The sequence below is a fragment of the Oncorhynchus masou genome, chromosome 16 (assembly GCF_036934945.1).
Source record: "Oncorhynchus masou masou isolate Uvic2021 chromosome 16, UVic_Omas_1.1, whole genome shotgun sequence".
NCBI lineage: Eukaryota > Metazoa > Chordata > Actinopteri > Salmoniformes > Salmonidae > Oncorhynchus > Oncorhynchus masou.
In genome coordinates, this window is record NC_088227.1 from 30744137 (window position 1) to 30760363 (window position 16227).

General features: G+C 43.0%; 1 protein-coding gene across 1 annotated transcript in view; it reads right to left on the reverse strand.

The window, feature by feature from the left end:
- Nucleotides 1–5893: 5893 nt before the first annotated feature.
- LOC135557305 (MAM domain-containing glycosylphosphatidylinositol anchor protein 2-like) overlaps nt 5894–16227 on the reverse strand; it is a 142692-nt gene continuing 132358 nt past the window's right edge. Inside the window, exons 3-4 of the mRNA XM_064990490.1 lie at nt 5993–6167; nt 5894–5928 (exon numbers count right to left, since the gene is read on the reverse strand). Coding sequence (XP_064846562.1) covers nt 5894–5928; nt 5993–6167 — 210 coding nt within the window. The remainder of the gene's footprint in view (nt 5929–5992; nt 6168–16227) is intronic.

The window sequence follows — 16227 nt, forward strand, 5'->3', positions numbered from 1 at the left end:
TGCGTCCAGAGAATTCTCCCTTTCTCTCTTTCCTTCCATCACTTCATTGAATTGAATGTCTATTGGACGTTTTGAGTCATGGCGGATCCAGCAGTCTCTTTGGAAGGTGAACAGATAGGAAAGGAGTACACATTGATTTTATAGGTATGTATGTATGAACAAATAAAGCTGGAAATATTTCCACTCTAAATTGAAAATAAGCCCTCTGGTTTCAGAAGGACAAGGAAGGAAAATCAATATTTTTTTTTTTTAAAGAACAGAACAAAGACTAAATTCACATTGAAATGGAAGCCCTCCTAAATTCCCACCAAAAATAAAGTCCTGTCTCTCTCTGACTTGTATCCTTATAGTAGACATCCTTACTAGCGGTTACATTTAAGTAAGCATTTCACGGTAAAGTCTACACTTTATGTATTCGGCGCATGTGACAAATAAAGTTTGATTTGATTTGATTTCTCGGTAGTCTAATGACATTATGATGTAAAAACACACCTACTGTAACGGCATTCTTCGTTTGTTGAATGAGAGTCGGACAGAAATGCAGCGTGTTGGTTACTCATGTTTTTTAATGAAACAAATGAATCGCGGTACAAAAAATAACTGATATAAATAAATAACAACAAAACGGAACGTGAAACCTAATTACAGCCTATCTGGTGAAACTACACAGAGACAGGAACAATCACCCACGAAATACAAAGTGAAAGCCAGGCTACCTAAATACGGTTCCCAATCAGAGACAACGAGAATCACCTGACTCTGATTGAGAACCTCCTCAGGCAGCCAAACCTATACTAAACACACCCCTAATCAACCACAATCCCAATGCCTACAAAAACCCCAATACAACAACACAATAACATAAACCCATGTCACACCCTGGCCTGACCAACTAATTATCTAAAACACAAAATACTAAGACCAAGGCGTGACACCTACACAACATCTGAAAATCAGATTCTACACAATTTTTCAAGGTGTTGTTGTTGAGCCCTGGCACCCAAATAGCAATTGAAATGCTAATTAAAAAACAAGGTTGCAAAGCACTAAAAATAGCGAGAGCTGCAAAAGAGGCACACAATTTACATTCACCCCTGGGTGACAGCTATAGCATTTACCAGGAGAAATCCACTATGTTTCTGCTGGATGTGCAACACAACACCCAGCTAATGAAGTACATATGGACTACAAGGCCAGAGACAAGGGCGTCATCGGTCTAACACCATGCCCAAACCGGACCCGCGGGTGTGTCCGCATGCGCCAACGTGCGCAAATGGATTTTGTCCCCCTACACCAAACGTGATACCGACACGCAGGTTGAAATATCAAAACAAACTCTGAACTAATTATATTAATTTGGGGACAGGTCAAAAATCATTAAAAATTTATCCTATTTAGCTAGTTAGCTTGCTGTTGCCTGGGATATAAACATTGAGTTGTTATTTTACCTGAAATAAGGCCCTCTAGTCTGACAATTAGTCCACAGATAAAACAGTCAACTGAATCATTTCTAGTCATCTCTATTCCTTCCAGGCTTTTTCTTTTTTGGACTTTGTATGGCGAATGGCAACTAACTTTCATAATAAGGTGTATTACCGACCTCAGTTCATCTTTCAATCACCCATGTGGGTATAACCAATGAGGAGATGGCACGTGGGTATATGTTTTTAAAAGCCAATGAGGAGATTGGAGAAGCAGGACTTGCATCGCGTTCTGTGCCACAAATAGAAGCAACTTCTATTTTAGTGACCAGCAACACATGTGCTCGTTGGCTCGCAGTGTGGGTGCAATGAGTGAATAACATGTATGTGCAAATTTATTTTGCAATCCTCGCGTGACGTGAGCAATGTGGTCAGCATGTAACACTTTAAATGCTGCCACTGATTTAATAATGTCCTACAGAGTTGTGTTTTAAAGGCTCTACAATATAAAGGCCATAGCATTACATACTGTACAGTATTCAGTGTATACTCAATGATAAATAGGAAACCTACAAGTAGGAAGTAGGAAACCTACAAGGAAATCAAGCTTGAAAGGCTCATGTAATTGAAAGTACTCTACCATGACGTTGATATTTGATATTCCCTTTTCATCCTCTTCTAGTAGCCCTTTCCTTCAGTCAATTACCAAAAGTGCCCTGTTTGGCCTCATTAGTGGAATGTTATATACAGACTCAAAATCATTGGCCACTAATACTGTTTACATACTGTTTACATATCATTACTAATCTCATATGTATATATTGTATTCTATACCATCTATTGCATCCACCACAAAGGCAATATGGCAGTCTAGAGCAGATGAAGGAAAGGAGACAAGGAGAGAAAGAAAGCCACTACTTCCCCCTCTTTCCAAGTTCCAAGCTTTCTAACCATCACCTATTCCAAAGCCCTTGCTCACGTCAGAACTAATATACAGGTACAACGACTGAGAGCCACACAGACATGCAGGGGCCAAGAGGAGACAGGGAGAGAAATAGAGAGAGAGAGAGAGAGAAAGGAGAGAGAGGGAAATAGAAAGGGGAAATGGAGACTGAAGGAAAGAGAGAACAGGCATAGAAAAAGCCTTCGCGACAGTGTGGCTAAACACCAGCCACACAGACAGACCCTGCCCGTTGTGACAGACTGAGAAGAGTGATTGGCAGATGGAAGAGAGGCTTTGGATGTCAGATGAAAGTGTTTTTTCTTAACCCCTGCCTTGACAAGGAAATGAGAGGAGAGGAGAGAAGAGAAGAGGAGAGAAGAGGCTGAAGCAGAAGCAAAAGCAGAGGCAGAGGCCGACGAGAGGCAGAAAGGAGAGGCAGAGGCGAGACAGAGGAGAGAGATCGAGACAGAGGAGAGAGATCGAGGCAGAAAGGAGAGACAGAGGGAAGAGACAGAGACAGCACTGCAGACTGCTCTGTGTTCTGCCACAGAGAGAGTGGGAGAAGAGGAGAACACAAGCCCAAAGTTTATCACTGGCAGTGATGTTACGGAAGGGAAAGTGCTGGTTTTAAGTGCTTGATGTTGGTTTGTCTGGGACAGATGATTTTTGCTTGTCTAGGGTTCAGACGAGAGCAACCATCCTTCATTTAAGTGCACCTCTTTGGAGTTGTGGATTGCAGCTAAAGAAGGTGCCCCGGACAACTCCAATCAGACCTCACTATTGAAATGGCTAGTTTGGCTAGGCTGGAACTTTCTGGATTTGGCACGGCTGGAATCTACTGGGTTTGGCACAGCTGGAACCTACTGGGTTTGGCATGGCTGGAACCTACTGGGTTTGGTACGGCTGGAACCTACTGGGTTTGGCACGGCTGGAACCTACTTTGTTTGGCTAGGCTGGAACCTACTGCGTTTGGCAAGGCTGGAACATACTGCATTAGGCTGGAACCTACAGCGTTTGGCTAGGCTGGAACCTACAGTGTTTTGGCTAGGCATGAATCTACTGGGATTGGCTAGGCTGGAACCTACTGCGTTGGGCTCGGCTGGAACCTACTGGGTTTGGCTAGGCTGGAACCTACTGGGTTTGGCTAGGCATGAACCTACTGGGTTTGGCACGGCTGGAACCTACTGGGTTTGGCACGGTTGAAACCTACTGAGTTTGGCATGGCTGGAACCTACTGGGTTTGGCACGGCTGGAACCTACTGGGTTTGGCACGGCTGGAACCTACTGGGTTTGGCACGGCTGGAACCTACTGGGTTTGGCTAGGCATGAACCTACTGGGTTTGGCACGGCTGGAAACGACTGGGTTTGGCACGGTTGAAACCTACTGAGTTTGGCATGGCTGGAACCTACTGGGTTTGGCACGGCTGGAACCTACTGGGTTTGGCACGGCTGAAACCTACTGGGTTTGGCACGGCTGGAACCTACTGGGTTTGGCTCGGCTGGAATCTCCTGGGTTTGGCTCGGCTGGAACCTACTGGGTTTGGCTCGGCTGGAACCTACTGGGTTTGGCACGGCTGGAACCAACTGGGTTTGGCTCGGCTGTAACCTACTGGGTTGGGTTGACAAGACTGTTAGCCACTGTACAATTTCTCCAACAAAAACAGACGATGTCTGGTCTAGGACCCCAACTCAATCAAGTGCAGTCTGAAGATAGAGGAAAACGGCAATGCTGGTTCACATAGACTGTTTACACTGCATCAGATGTTGATAACTGTGTTACAAATAACACACCTTGCAGACTGTTTTTCTTACACTCTTACAGACATTGTCATTGGATATTTATGCAAAACCACACCTGTTTACACCCTTTAAAATTCTGAGTAACTCTTAGTAACTCGAGTCGTAGTGCAGAGGAACAGCCTGGAGGGGGGTTGTAGCTGTGATGGAAGTGCACTGACGTGTGTCTTCACCACTCATCAATTGATGAGGTGAACAGGACAATCAATGGCAGATGAATAAAAACAATACAGTGTATGGCCATTCAGTTTAATGGTACCCCACCAGACATTTCCATTTTATGGGGCCGGGATTGAAACCAGAGTACTTGCAGTACATGGATAGACACAACATGACAATAAAGTGCCTTTTTAATTTAACCTCTTGAAACTCCCCATCCCGGATCCGGGATTGTGACTAAGCCTCAGGCTCATTAGCATAACGCAACGTTAACGATTTCTGAAAATCGCAAATAAAATTAAAATAATGCGTTTGCTCTCAAGCTTAGCCTTTTCTTAACAACACTGTCATCTCAGATTTTCAAAATATGCTTTTGAACCATAGAAATTGACTAATTTGTGTAAGAGTATGCAAAGCTAGCATAGCATTTTGTGTAGCATGTAGCACGCAACATTTTCACAAAAGCCAGATAACCAAATAAATAAAATCATTTACCTTTGAAGAGCTTCTGATGTTTTCAATGAGGAGACTCCCAGCCACATACCAGATGCGTAGTGTTTCCTGAAAGCGTCTGTGTGTAGGAGAAATCGTTCCGTTTTCTACATTGCGCCTGGCTACCGAAACGAACCGAAAATGCAGTCACCTACAACGTGAAACTTTTTCCGGATTAACTACATAATATCGACCGAAACATGGCAAACGTTGTTTGGAATCAATCCTCAAGGTGTTTTTTCACATATCTCTTCATTGACATGCAGTTCGTGGAAGCTTGCTTCTCTCTCTGTGCCCCATGGAAAAATACTGGCAGGTGACTTTTGCGCACCAATTTCGGCGCAGGACACCGGGCGGACACGTGGTAAATGTGGTCTCTTATGGTCAATCTTCCAACGATCTGCCAACAAATACGTCACAATGCTGCAGACACCTTGGGGAAACGACAGAAAGGGCAGACTCATTCCTCTTGCGTTCACAGCCATATAAGGAGATCATGAAAGACAGAGCCTCAAAAATCCTTGTCATTTCCTGGATGCCAAGTCATCTTGGTTTTGCCTGAAGCTCACGTTAAAGGGCACGCACAGAGAAGATATTTGTATTTCTGGACACGTCAGAGTGTTTTCTTTCGAACAGTAGCAATTATATGCATAGTCGAGCATCTTTTTGTGACAAAATATCTTGTTTAAAACGGGAACGTTTTTCTTCCAAAAATGAAATAGCGCCACCATAGGTGTAAGAGGTTAATCAACAATCTGGATACACAGAGCATCACCAAAGCACCTCTGGAAAGAAAGCATTTTGGGGCGACAGGTAGCCTAGTGGTTAGAGCGTTGGGACAGTAACTTAAAAGTCGCTAGATCGAATTCCCGAGCTAACAAGGTAAAAATCTGTTGTTCTACCCTTGAACAAGGCACTGTTCCTAGGTCGTAATTGTAAATAAGAATTTGTTCTTAACTGACTTGCCTCGTTAAACAAAGGTTTAAAACAAAAATAACAAATGTACTCAGAGGAAAAACCAAAACTTATCGTTGTGGTTGAAATCTAGTTGAAAATGAAACAAGAACTGTATACTGACTCGTCACTTTGGATTTGATGCAACATTGAGAAGGTACACTGAGATAACAAGAAAACAATGTTGACCCAACCACTGTGTCCGACGGTAATTTGCAGGACTTACAGTAGACGTCGACCCGTATGGACTTGATGGCCGGGGAGCCCAAGCCGTTCTCAGCCTTGCAGTAGTAGCGTCCCCCTTGGTGTCTCTGGATCTTGGTGATGTGCAGCGTCTCGTTAAACACACTCGAGTCCTGGAAGCGGTCAGACACACTGCCTGCTGTCTTGGTCCATCGGATCTGGTGGAGGAAATATGGTTGTTTAGATGACTTACAGATGTAGGATCTTAATTTGAGCCAGTTTGCTACAGCAGGAAAATAATCCTGCAGCAACAGAACATTTTTATTATTATGTGGATGACAACTAATGGAGATGTTTGTAGGGGTAAAGGAAAATCAAGTCTGAAATTTCAAAGTGGAAATTACAAACTTCAGAAGCCTTTTAAAAACCTCAACTATATAACACCTCAAATATACTACATGTTTCTGTTAACCTCTTTCAGCCCTGGAAAGGTGAGTCTCTCCTCTGCCAATTTCATCTTCTCATTACAACCACATCTAATACACTGTCTGACTCCCTCCTCAAAGAAGATCTGATATATCTATATGTTAGAGTAAAACCCTCAATCACAACTTCACTGTCTTTCACTAACTGGTGCAACACTCTTAACCCTGTAGCAGGGGGTGGTAATGAAAGGTGAGCTAGCATTCAGTTCATTCCTCTGGTCTACAACATGGAGGTGTAATTGACCCTCCATCATCTTTGTCTCTCCCGTTCTCATTAAAGCCTGGACAGGTGGTGCAGGCTGACAGAGACAGAACCACTGAACATGGGAGTTAATTCATCTCTTTTTTTTAAGCTACTGCTATATCACCCCAGATATATACTGGGTGAGTACTGTATGTATGCACATAAGTGTTCACACACAGACTGGTTTTGCCTCCACAGTCAACACACAACATATCTCTGCTGTCTGTGTGAGCAGAGAGAGAGAGAGAGAGAGAGAGAGGGAGAGAGCTACGCAGCATATCATTATCACCGCCATTTTGTTAGAGTGTGTGTTTGTTAGTGTGAAATCAAATGTTAAATCAAATGTTATTTGTCACATGCGCCGAATACAACAAATGTAGACTTTACTCTGAAATGCTTATTTACGAGGTCTTTCCTCACAATTCAGAAATAAAAAGTAAAAAAAAATATTTTTCTCCTAGAATAGGAAATAGTAACACAATAACGAGGCTACAGTGTATGTGTGTGATGCATCAGAGTGGGATTCAAACACTAACATTCCATCTGTTGTCCAAGCTAGAGGCCAAAGTCAGAGACAGAGAGAACACACTTCAGATGCATATAGCCATGGAGTTTATTATTAGCCTGACAAGAGTCCTTCTCTGGCCTCAGGCTGTTGTTCACAGTGGGGGAAGAACAAACTAACTAGCCACAGTCTTTGTATGTCGGATAAACTAGCCTTAGTTTATATGTCACATTAAAAGGGAACTAAAACTTAGAGATCCTACCCGCACGGGTTAAGCTAAAGTTCAACAACATGAACTCTCCCCAGGAGTTATTAAATAAGATATGAGGATAAATTAGATTGTTCTCTGAATTCTCATTCCACCATCCTTTCTCCTTCCTCTCCTTTACTTCTCCTCCAGATACAGTACCATCATAAATACTAAGAGAGACAGTGAGAGAGTGAGAAAAAAAGTGAGAGAGAGAAAGACAGAGATATAGACTGAGACAGAGAGAGAGCTGGCTTCAGCACAATTCAGTATTCTACCAGCTTATATTCTCCCATTTATTTCCTCTCCTCTGCCTTTTGTGTAAAGAGCTTTTGAGTTCCAGCAAAGCACCAATATCAGTGTATTGTTCGAGGGCCACTAAGAAGTGGGTATTCAAATAGCATCCATGGTTTTCAAAGGGAAAGTGGTACTGTTTGTTTCACATGACGGTATACCACATCATCTGACTTACTGAGAAGCTTTGAAAGTCTTTCCGGGAGCCCCACAGCCATTTTGCTCTACACTCTTTCTTTTAAACTTCCTTTGTGTGGGTGCTAGGGTATGTCTGTCTGTCTGGGAGCTAGTGTATGTCTGTCTGTCTGGGAGCTAGTGTATGTCTGTCTGTCTGGGAGCTAGTGTATGTCTGTCTGTCTGGGAGCTAGGGTATGTCTGTCTGTCTGGGAGCTAGGGTATGTCTGTTTGCCTGGGTGCTAGGGTATGTCTGTCTGAGTGATAGGGTATGTCTGCCTGGGTGCTAGGGTATGTCTGTCTGAGTGCTAGGGTATGTCTGTCTGGGAGATAGGGTATGTCTGTCTGGGAGATAGGGTATGTCTGTCTGAGTGCTATGGTATGTCTGCCTGGGTGCTAGGGTATGTCTGTCTGTCTGGGAGATAGGGTATGTCTGCCTGGGTGCTAGGGTATGTCTGTCTGTCTGTCTGGGAGATAGGGTAAGTCTTTCTGTGTATATCCACCAGGGCATTGTGAGAGTAAGCCTGGGAGTACAGTTTGACCCTCTTCTTGTTCTAAGACAATCATTGAAGATCTGAGAGGAATGACTGTGTATTTATCTTTATTATAATGCATGTAGCTCAATCCAAGCTGAGTTTCAATTCAGCTGATACCCATGTAGCTCTTTCTAATAATGTAGAGGGCAGTGACTAAGGGTTAAGGGCTGAGGATAGACTTATACAGGCTGAAAGTTATGGCCAAACTTCCTAATGTCACAATTTAACACTTTAATTTTAGGGCATTATCTTTAATTGCATGTCCAATAGCTGTGTACTGTTCTAGCCTGCTTTATCACACGTTTGTGGGTCACGACATTTATTACCATTACAAATAGGCCTGTGTCTTGTTTACATTTACTTTCAATACTACAGTTCAAAAGGTCACACAGGTGTGAAATGGCTCCATCCTCTGAATCACATTCTTCAGACTACAACACACAGAGAAACTTTACATATCCGCATCAATCAAGAGCATTAAAAACCATAAAAGCGGTTAGTTCCCATGCAGAAAAATAAACAAAATAATAATCCTATTCTTCTTGTAAGTCATCAATCAGTCTAGTCTCTGGCATTCTAATAAAAAAAATCTACATTAGCCTTTGGACAACACACAGTGACATCTAGCAGCTAATGCTTATGTGTGCAGCGACAGTGGTTGTGATGCTGGGATTGTATGTCGGAGCATGCGTCGTCAGTTGATCTCCCACGCTGCAACGCTGTACCTGCCCCCCTCTCTGTCCTACCATCTTTGAGCTCTCAAGGTTTCCGAAGGAGAAGGTCTCTAAAACGCCAAGTGTGGCCAACTGTGGTGTAAAGTACTTAAGTTAAAATATTGTAAAGGAAATTGTTTTTTGGGTATCTGTGCTTTACTATTCAACTTTTACTTTTACTCCACTAACATAAAGAGGTTTAACCCCATTTTCTCAGTATCCAATTGATAGTTCCAGTCTTGTCTCATTACTGCAACTCCCATATGGACTCAGGAGAGGGTTGAGAGCCATGCATCCTTTGAAGCACAACCAAAACAAGCTGCACAGCTTCTTGACACACTTAAGCCAGAAGCACCAAAGAGTTGGAAAAAACACCATACACCTGGCGACAGTGTCAGTGTGCACTGTTCCCAGCCCACCACAAGAGTTGCTTGTGCACGATGGGATAAGGACATCCCTGCCAGCCTAGCCCAGATGAGGCTGGGCAAATTGTGCGACGACCCATGGGTCTCCTGGTCACAGCCTGCTGTGACAGAGCCTGGACTCGAACCCAGAATCTCTAGCTTGCACTGCAGTGCAATAGACCACTGCGCCACTCGTCATAAAGATGAACTTTTTACTCCCATACATTTTCCCTGACACCAAAAAGTGCTCGTTAGATTTAGAATTCTCAGGCAGGACAGAAGTATTGTCCAATTCATGCACCTTCATCCACATTCCCACTGCCTCTGATCTGACGGACTATACACAAACACTGCATTCTTAAATTATGTTTGAGTGTTGAAGTGTGCCTGTCTGTCCATACATTTTAAAAACAAGAAAATTATACTGTCTGGTTTGCTTAATATAAGGAATTGACAAATAGCATTTACTTTTACTCAAGTATGACAATTGAGTATTTTTTTCACTACTGTACTTTCAGTAAGTACATTTAAAACCAGAAACTTTTAAACTTTTAGCATTTTATTGGGTAACTTTTGCTTTTACTTGAGGCAATTTCTATTAAGGTATCTTTACTTTTACTTGAGTACCTTTTCTACCATATATACCCAATCTTCCTACTCCAGGGCACCAACTACAGTATCTACAGTAACTATATTCTTCTACAGCCTTTGGCCCCCTGGCATAGATGCTAGCCTGCTAGACCCTAGCCTGCTCATGGCTGTATGTGGCTAAATTAAACCACCTGACCCTCTTACCCACCTGTCTGAACTTGACCCAGCAGATAATTGAAACAAAAATGGGCGGTGTTGGGTGTTTACTCTGTGGTGTAGCTGGCGTGATGGTGCGTTTGTGTTTGAGTGTGTGTGTGTGTGTGTGTGTGTGTGTGTGTGTGCTCAGTGGTGTTGCTGGCATAGTCAGATTGTGTCCTCAAACACAGTGTGAGCGTACAGACTGGAGGCAGGCCAGAGTCCAGCTCAGAAGATACCTCAGGGGAGAGAGAAAGATGGCTCTATGATGGGAATTACATCTCATAGTGGCTGTCACTCCATCCATTATTTCACAGGTGCTGAGTGAAACCAGACCAGATCTAATACCTGTCTCTGTCAGATTGCAATGTTTTGGTGAACCCAAAAAAGTGATTGTGACAAATCCTTTTACACACTTATAATATGGTGAATGCCAATTGATAAACAGTTTAACATTGACTTAACTCTTCAACATAACTTAGATTCCAGTGGGTCTAGTTGCTATGTAAATTTTGCTTGGCTACACAGACTCATTGCTCCAACCAAACGCCACACCACGCCCATGACCGTTTCTTCTCCGACCCCTCTAGAATGCGAACACATTCAAACAATCCTATTGGTCCCAGAAATGAATGGGTAGGGCCAGAGCCAGAATACACGTGGGTGAAGCAGCGTTTTCGAAGTACATAATTAGCTTTAAAACTCTGATTGGTTAGAGACGATCCAATCACAAACGACGCACCACAAACGACTTTCAATGATGGAAGATTCAGACTGAGATGTAGCGAACGATAGAGCAGTGGAAGAATTCAGTGTGAGTAGTCAGCCAGATGTACATTGCTGCCGAATTGAATGTTGCTTATAATGAATAGGCTTATAATTGCATCTCTTTGGAGTACATTGGGTACTTCCAGGCTTTGTTTCTAATAGCAAGACCTTATAAAGTGCAAGGCCTTGCAACTGATGCTCAGAGGGTTGATCCTCTATGAACAGATACACATTGTTCTTCTGCATTATCACTGTTCACCTACGTAGTGCAGAATATGTGAATGTAAGAATGAAAGCTTCTGTACGTAAGACAGCCAGTAAAGTGCATGTCTGCTTCCCAAATGGAACGTGATTCCCTACATAGTGCAGGGCCCCAGGGCCCAATTGGCCCTGGTCAAAAGTAGTGCACTAGAAATTGAATAGGGTGCTGTTTGGGACGCAGAATGTTGTGCCCTCTTCATAATAAAAGCCAACATGCTGTATGGAACAGAATGTCACCAAGGAGAATGTTCTATTAATCTTCCAATCTAACATTCCTTTTAGCGTGTGTGTGTGTGTAGGATTTTATTATTAGACTGTCTCTATTTTCCTGACGGGGAGGTGGGCGCGGGATGGAGAACCTCACGTTGTGAGAAAGTGGACATCTGGTTGGACGAGAGCCACAGTCCCCATCAGTGGGGGGTCTGAGGGGGATGTGGGTCATTTAAAGAGCGTTGCATGTTTATGTCCTCTCTTGGGGGAGGAAAGAGTTAAGTCAAATTAGCATGCAGTAGAACAAACAAACTTTGAAAAGGAGAAAACAAGGAGGAAAAAACATTCCAATGAAAAGATGAAGGGTTATTATTCACTTACAACTCTATACTTAATAAGAGCGGACACACCTTATGTTTTCCCAACAGCCTCAGGACTAGCACACCAGTACCAACTACCCCCAAATAACCCCTCTTCTTCCTATCTACTCTTTAGTCCCTACAACCCCCCTAACCCTTCGTTCCCCCCTCTACCACCCCAGAACCACCTGAGACCCAGGCTGCTCCATCTCTAAGCCCAGAGTGACAGCCGTGTTCCTCCCCTGCCATGGGATCTGACTGGGGCTCATAATGACTCACTTTCAAAGGAAATCCTGACTCTCCTGCTATTGCCATGTAGCACTTTGATCTCTCTCTCTCCTCATCGTTCTCTCTCTCCCTCTCTGTCGTTATCCTTCTCTATCGCTCTCCCTCCTCTCTCTCTCTCTCACACTTTTATCACACATTTTAATTAACAGGATAGAGGATAGAAGTCAAGGCAGGGGAAATAACAAGTTGTCACTACAGATGAGAGCAGAAGATGAATCGCGAGTCGGAGTGTTTCACTAATTTAAGTGGCCCTCACCTTTTCAATGGGAATTAAAAAATCAATAGCCTTCTCTGCATCTGAATCAACAGGACAGGACGTGTACAAATGAATGCTAAATATATCGATCAAAGGGGAATTAAATATGAATTAATGTAAATGGCGGACAATCCCGTCCCTCGATATCGCGGAGTCCCATTTAATTTGTCTAATCGAGCAAATTGGATACAATGTTGGACACGTACTACTTACCAGAAAAAGGTAATACATTATTGTCAAGTCTTAGCCGCACCGATGCAGAGCTGACAGGATGTTCTGTTTTACATGATAGAGAATAATGTCTGTTCTACATAAATTTATGTCCGAATGTTCTGTAATATAATATCATCTGAACTATCCCCTTGAAGACTCATCGTGGGTGGGAATAAGCATTTGATTGAAACTGTCAAGAACCAATCAAAAGTACTTTGCCCTGGGGGCTCAACACTTTAATTGGTTGGAATCCCAGAGCTTAATTAAACGCAGAGCATGGATGAAAAGATCCTTGTTAAGATGCTGAGGACCCACTCTGCTCTCTCCTCCTGCATTCACAACACACATCAACATGTTTCCTGTCTTTATTTATTAATTTATTTACTTGCCTTGTGATGTTGACTAGGCAGATGTGGTTTCTGTTTTGTCTTCACAATTCTCATTAGATCTGCCAGCTTTTAATTATGAATATGCAGGTGCACAGTACAATACGGAGCAGCAATAATTGGGGGATTACATTTATAAGCCGGTTCAGTGGGGAGACGCGTGGAGTGAGAGCTCTGTGGTGCTGATACAGAATCTAATACAGCCCAGACCTAGCTAAGCATCTGTAAGGGATAATCAAAGAGGGGCTATGAGCTCTATGGAAAATAATGAACAATGTGGAAGGTGTGTTCCACAATCAGCTACCGGAGTGAAACTGACCTTCCACGGAGTTGCATTATTTTCCAGAGAATGCATGGAGCCCCGAGCTGATTATCCATTTAATACCATGGCTATAATTTAACACATTTGCCACTACTGAAGTAGCTAGCACGTTTACTTGATACTGTAGCTACAGTAGTTGCTGTTGTAACCAAACAAACAGACTTGCTAGTTTAGCTAGACAAACCATCATGCCTAGCTTGCTATTATGAAATTGAAATCAACAATACCAATACTGTTTTCAAATAGACTTTTGGTTTCAAAAGCAGTTCAAACAAAACGTGTGAAAATAAACTATAGCCATTGAATTCTACCGTGCAAATAAACTGTGTGTTATTAGGAAATAATGCATGCTCTGGAATGCCCTTCAAGCCAATCAGAAAGGAGTATTCAACAATGACATGGCATAAATAATATTATAAACTGGGTGGTTTGAACCCTGAATGCTGATTGGCTGACAGCCATGGTTTGTTAGACCGTACACCACGGGTATGACAAAACATGTATTTTTTACTGCTCTAATTACTTTGGTAACCAGTTTAAAATAGCAATAAGGCACCTCAGGGGTTTGTAATATATGGCCAATATGTCATGGCTAAGGGCTGTATCCAGCACAGGACTTAGCCGTGGTATATTGGCCATAAAACATACCCCCTCTGGCCTTATTGCTTTATTATTCAATGATACCATACAGCAGTATCTATTGCTAGACTAGAGATAAGCCCCTAGCTATAGTTAGTCAGGGGTTGCACATCTAACTAGCTGGAATGAAGCTGTGCTGGATAGAACAGTAGAAATGTTTATATTTCTGTTTACGGTTTACAGCAGGTCTCCAGATACCCAGAACTGCCTGACCAGCCTGATAGGGTGTCCAAATCTGTGTGTGTCCAGCAATGGATTGAAACATCCAAACGTGCCTCAAGTGTTGTGCTGAAGGGTCACCACATACCCAAAGTCTTGGGTTCCTGTCCTGAAACAACCCTTGGCTTAGATCCTACCCTCTATACACTTTTTGAAATCTGAGAGGATTGGACAGGTGTAAGCAATATGGCTAAAATTCCACCAAGCCTATCAGAGGGTAAGGTGGAGCTCTCACCATGTCACCACCATCAATTCTTCTCAGATCTCCACAAGTGTCTAGACCAGGGATGTCAACCTAATTTTGTCCCGGGGGCCGCATTCCATCTTCATGAGGTCCGGAGGGCCGCACTGAAAATGTGTTCTATTTCCTCATCGTCCAAAATTGGGGGAGGGAAATAGTCCCACATCCATCCTAGGGCTGTTATGATGACCGTATTACCGCCACAATGGCAGTCACGAGTCATGACACGGGTCAAATTCCATGTGACCATTTAGTCACAGTAATTAGGCTTCTCCAAACTCTGATACTGCTGATGGTCATTACTAGCCTACTGAACTTGCTAACTGCCTGGTACTCAGCCCTCTATTGTCCCTCTAATCACTCTCAAATCAAACACTTCATGAGAGCCTGTGAGCTCATGTTGCGCAAAATTTATATAGGCTATGCAATTGTGTGAGAAAACAGAGTTTTGATGGCCTCTATTAAAAAGGGGAGTATCTCATCAGCTTTCCGTAGGCTAGGCTTACTACACTTGAAGTCAGAAGTTTACATACACCTTAACCAAATACATTTAAACTCAGTTTTTCTCAATCCCTGACATTTAATCCTAGTAAACTTTCCCTGTCATAGGTCAGTTAGGATCACCACTTTATTTTAAGAATATGAAATGTCATAATAAATAGTAGAGAGCATGATTTATTTAATATTTTATTTCTTTCATCACATTCCCAGTGGTCATAAGTTTACATACACTCAATTATAATTTGGTTGCATTGCCTTTAAATCACATATGTCAGAGTCAAGGCCCGCGGGCCACATCCGGCCCGCGAGAAGGTTTTTTACGGCCCCTGGGATGATCTTGATTTATTATTAGAACCGGCCCGCAGACCGCAGCAAGCCGGCAGCCCGCAGATCTTTTACACGCACCAATACTACATTTCCCACAATGCAACGGTGACGCACCGAGCAGTAGGCTGCTTCATTTCAATATTTATTGGCACAGCAGTCGTCAGCATCACAGTAAAATTAACTTTCAGATACCCATCAAAAATGGCAAAACGGAAGGTGGACACTGAGAACCGGGGTTTCAAACAAGGTGGGAGTCGGAGTATATGTTCACGGAGGTAGCTGGAAAACCTGTGTGTCTTCTGTGTGGAGAAAGTGTGGCGGTACTGAAAGAGTATAATCTGAGACGACATTATGAAACGAAACACGCGGACAAAAACAAGAATATGGACATGGAACAAAGGCTACAAAAGGCAGAGGAATTAAAACGAGGCCTCAAATCTCGACAGGCTCTGTTCAAAAAAGCCAAATCACAAGGCCAGGCTGCTGTCAAGGCCAGTTTTATTTTGGCAGAAGAGATCGCTAAATCAGCCCGGCCATTTACGGAGGGGGATTTCATCAAAAACTGCATGATTAAAGTTTGTGACGAAGTTTGCCCAGAAAAAAGGCAACTCTTTTTAAATGTGAGTCTGAGCAGAAACACCATTGCCGAGAGAGTAGACCAGTTGTCCATCAATCTAAAAGAGCAGCTTGTGAAAAAGGGAAAAGATTTCATTGCATATTCCTTGGCTGTGGATGAGAGCACCGACATTTCTGACATTGCCCAGTTGTCAATTTTCATCCGCGGAGTGGACTCCAGCCTAAGCGTGACAGAGGAGTTTTTGGCTTTACGTCCTATGCATGGCACAACTACGGGGCATGATTTGTATGAAGAGGTGTCAAGATGTGTAAATGAGATGGAGC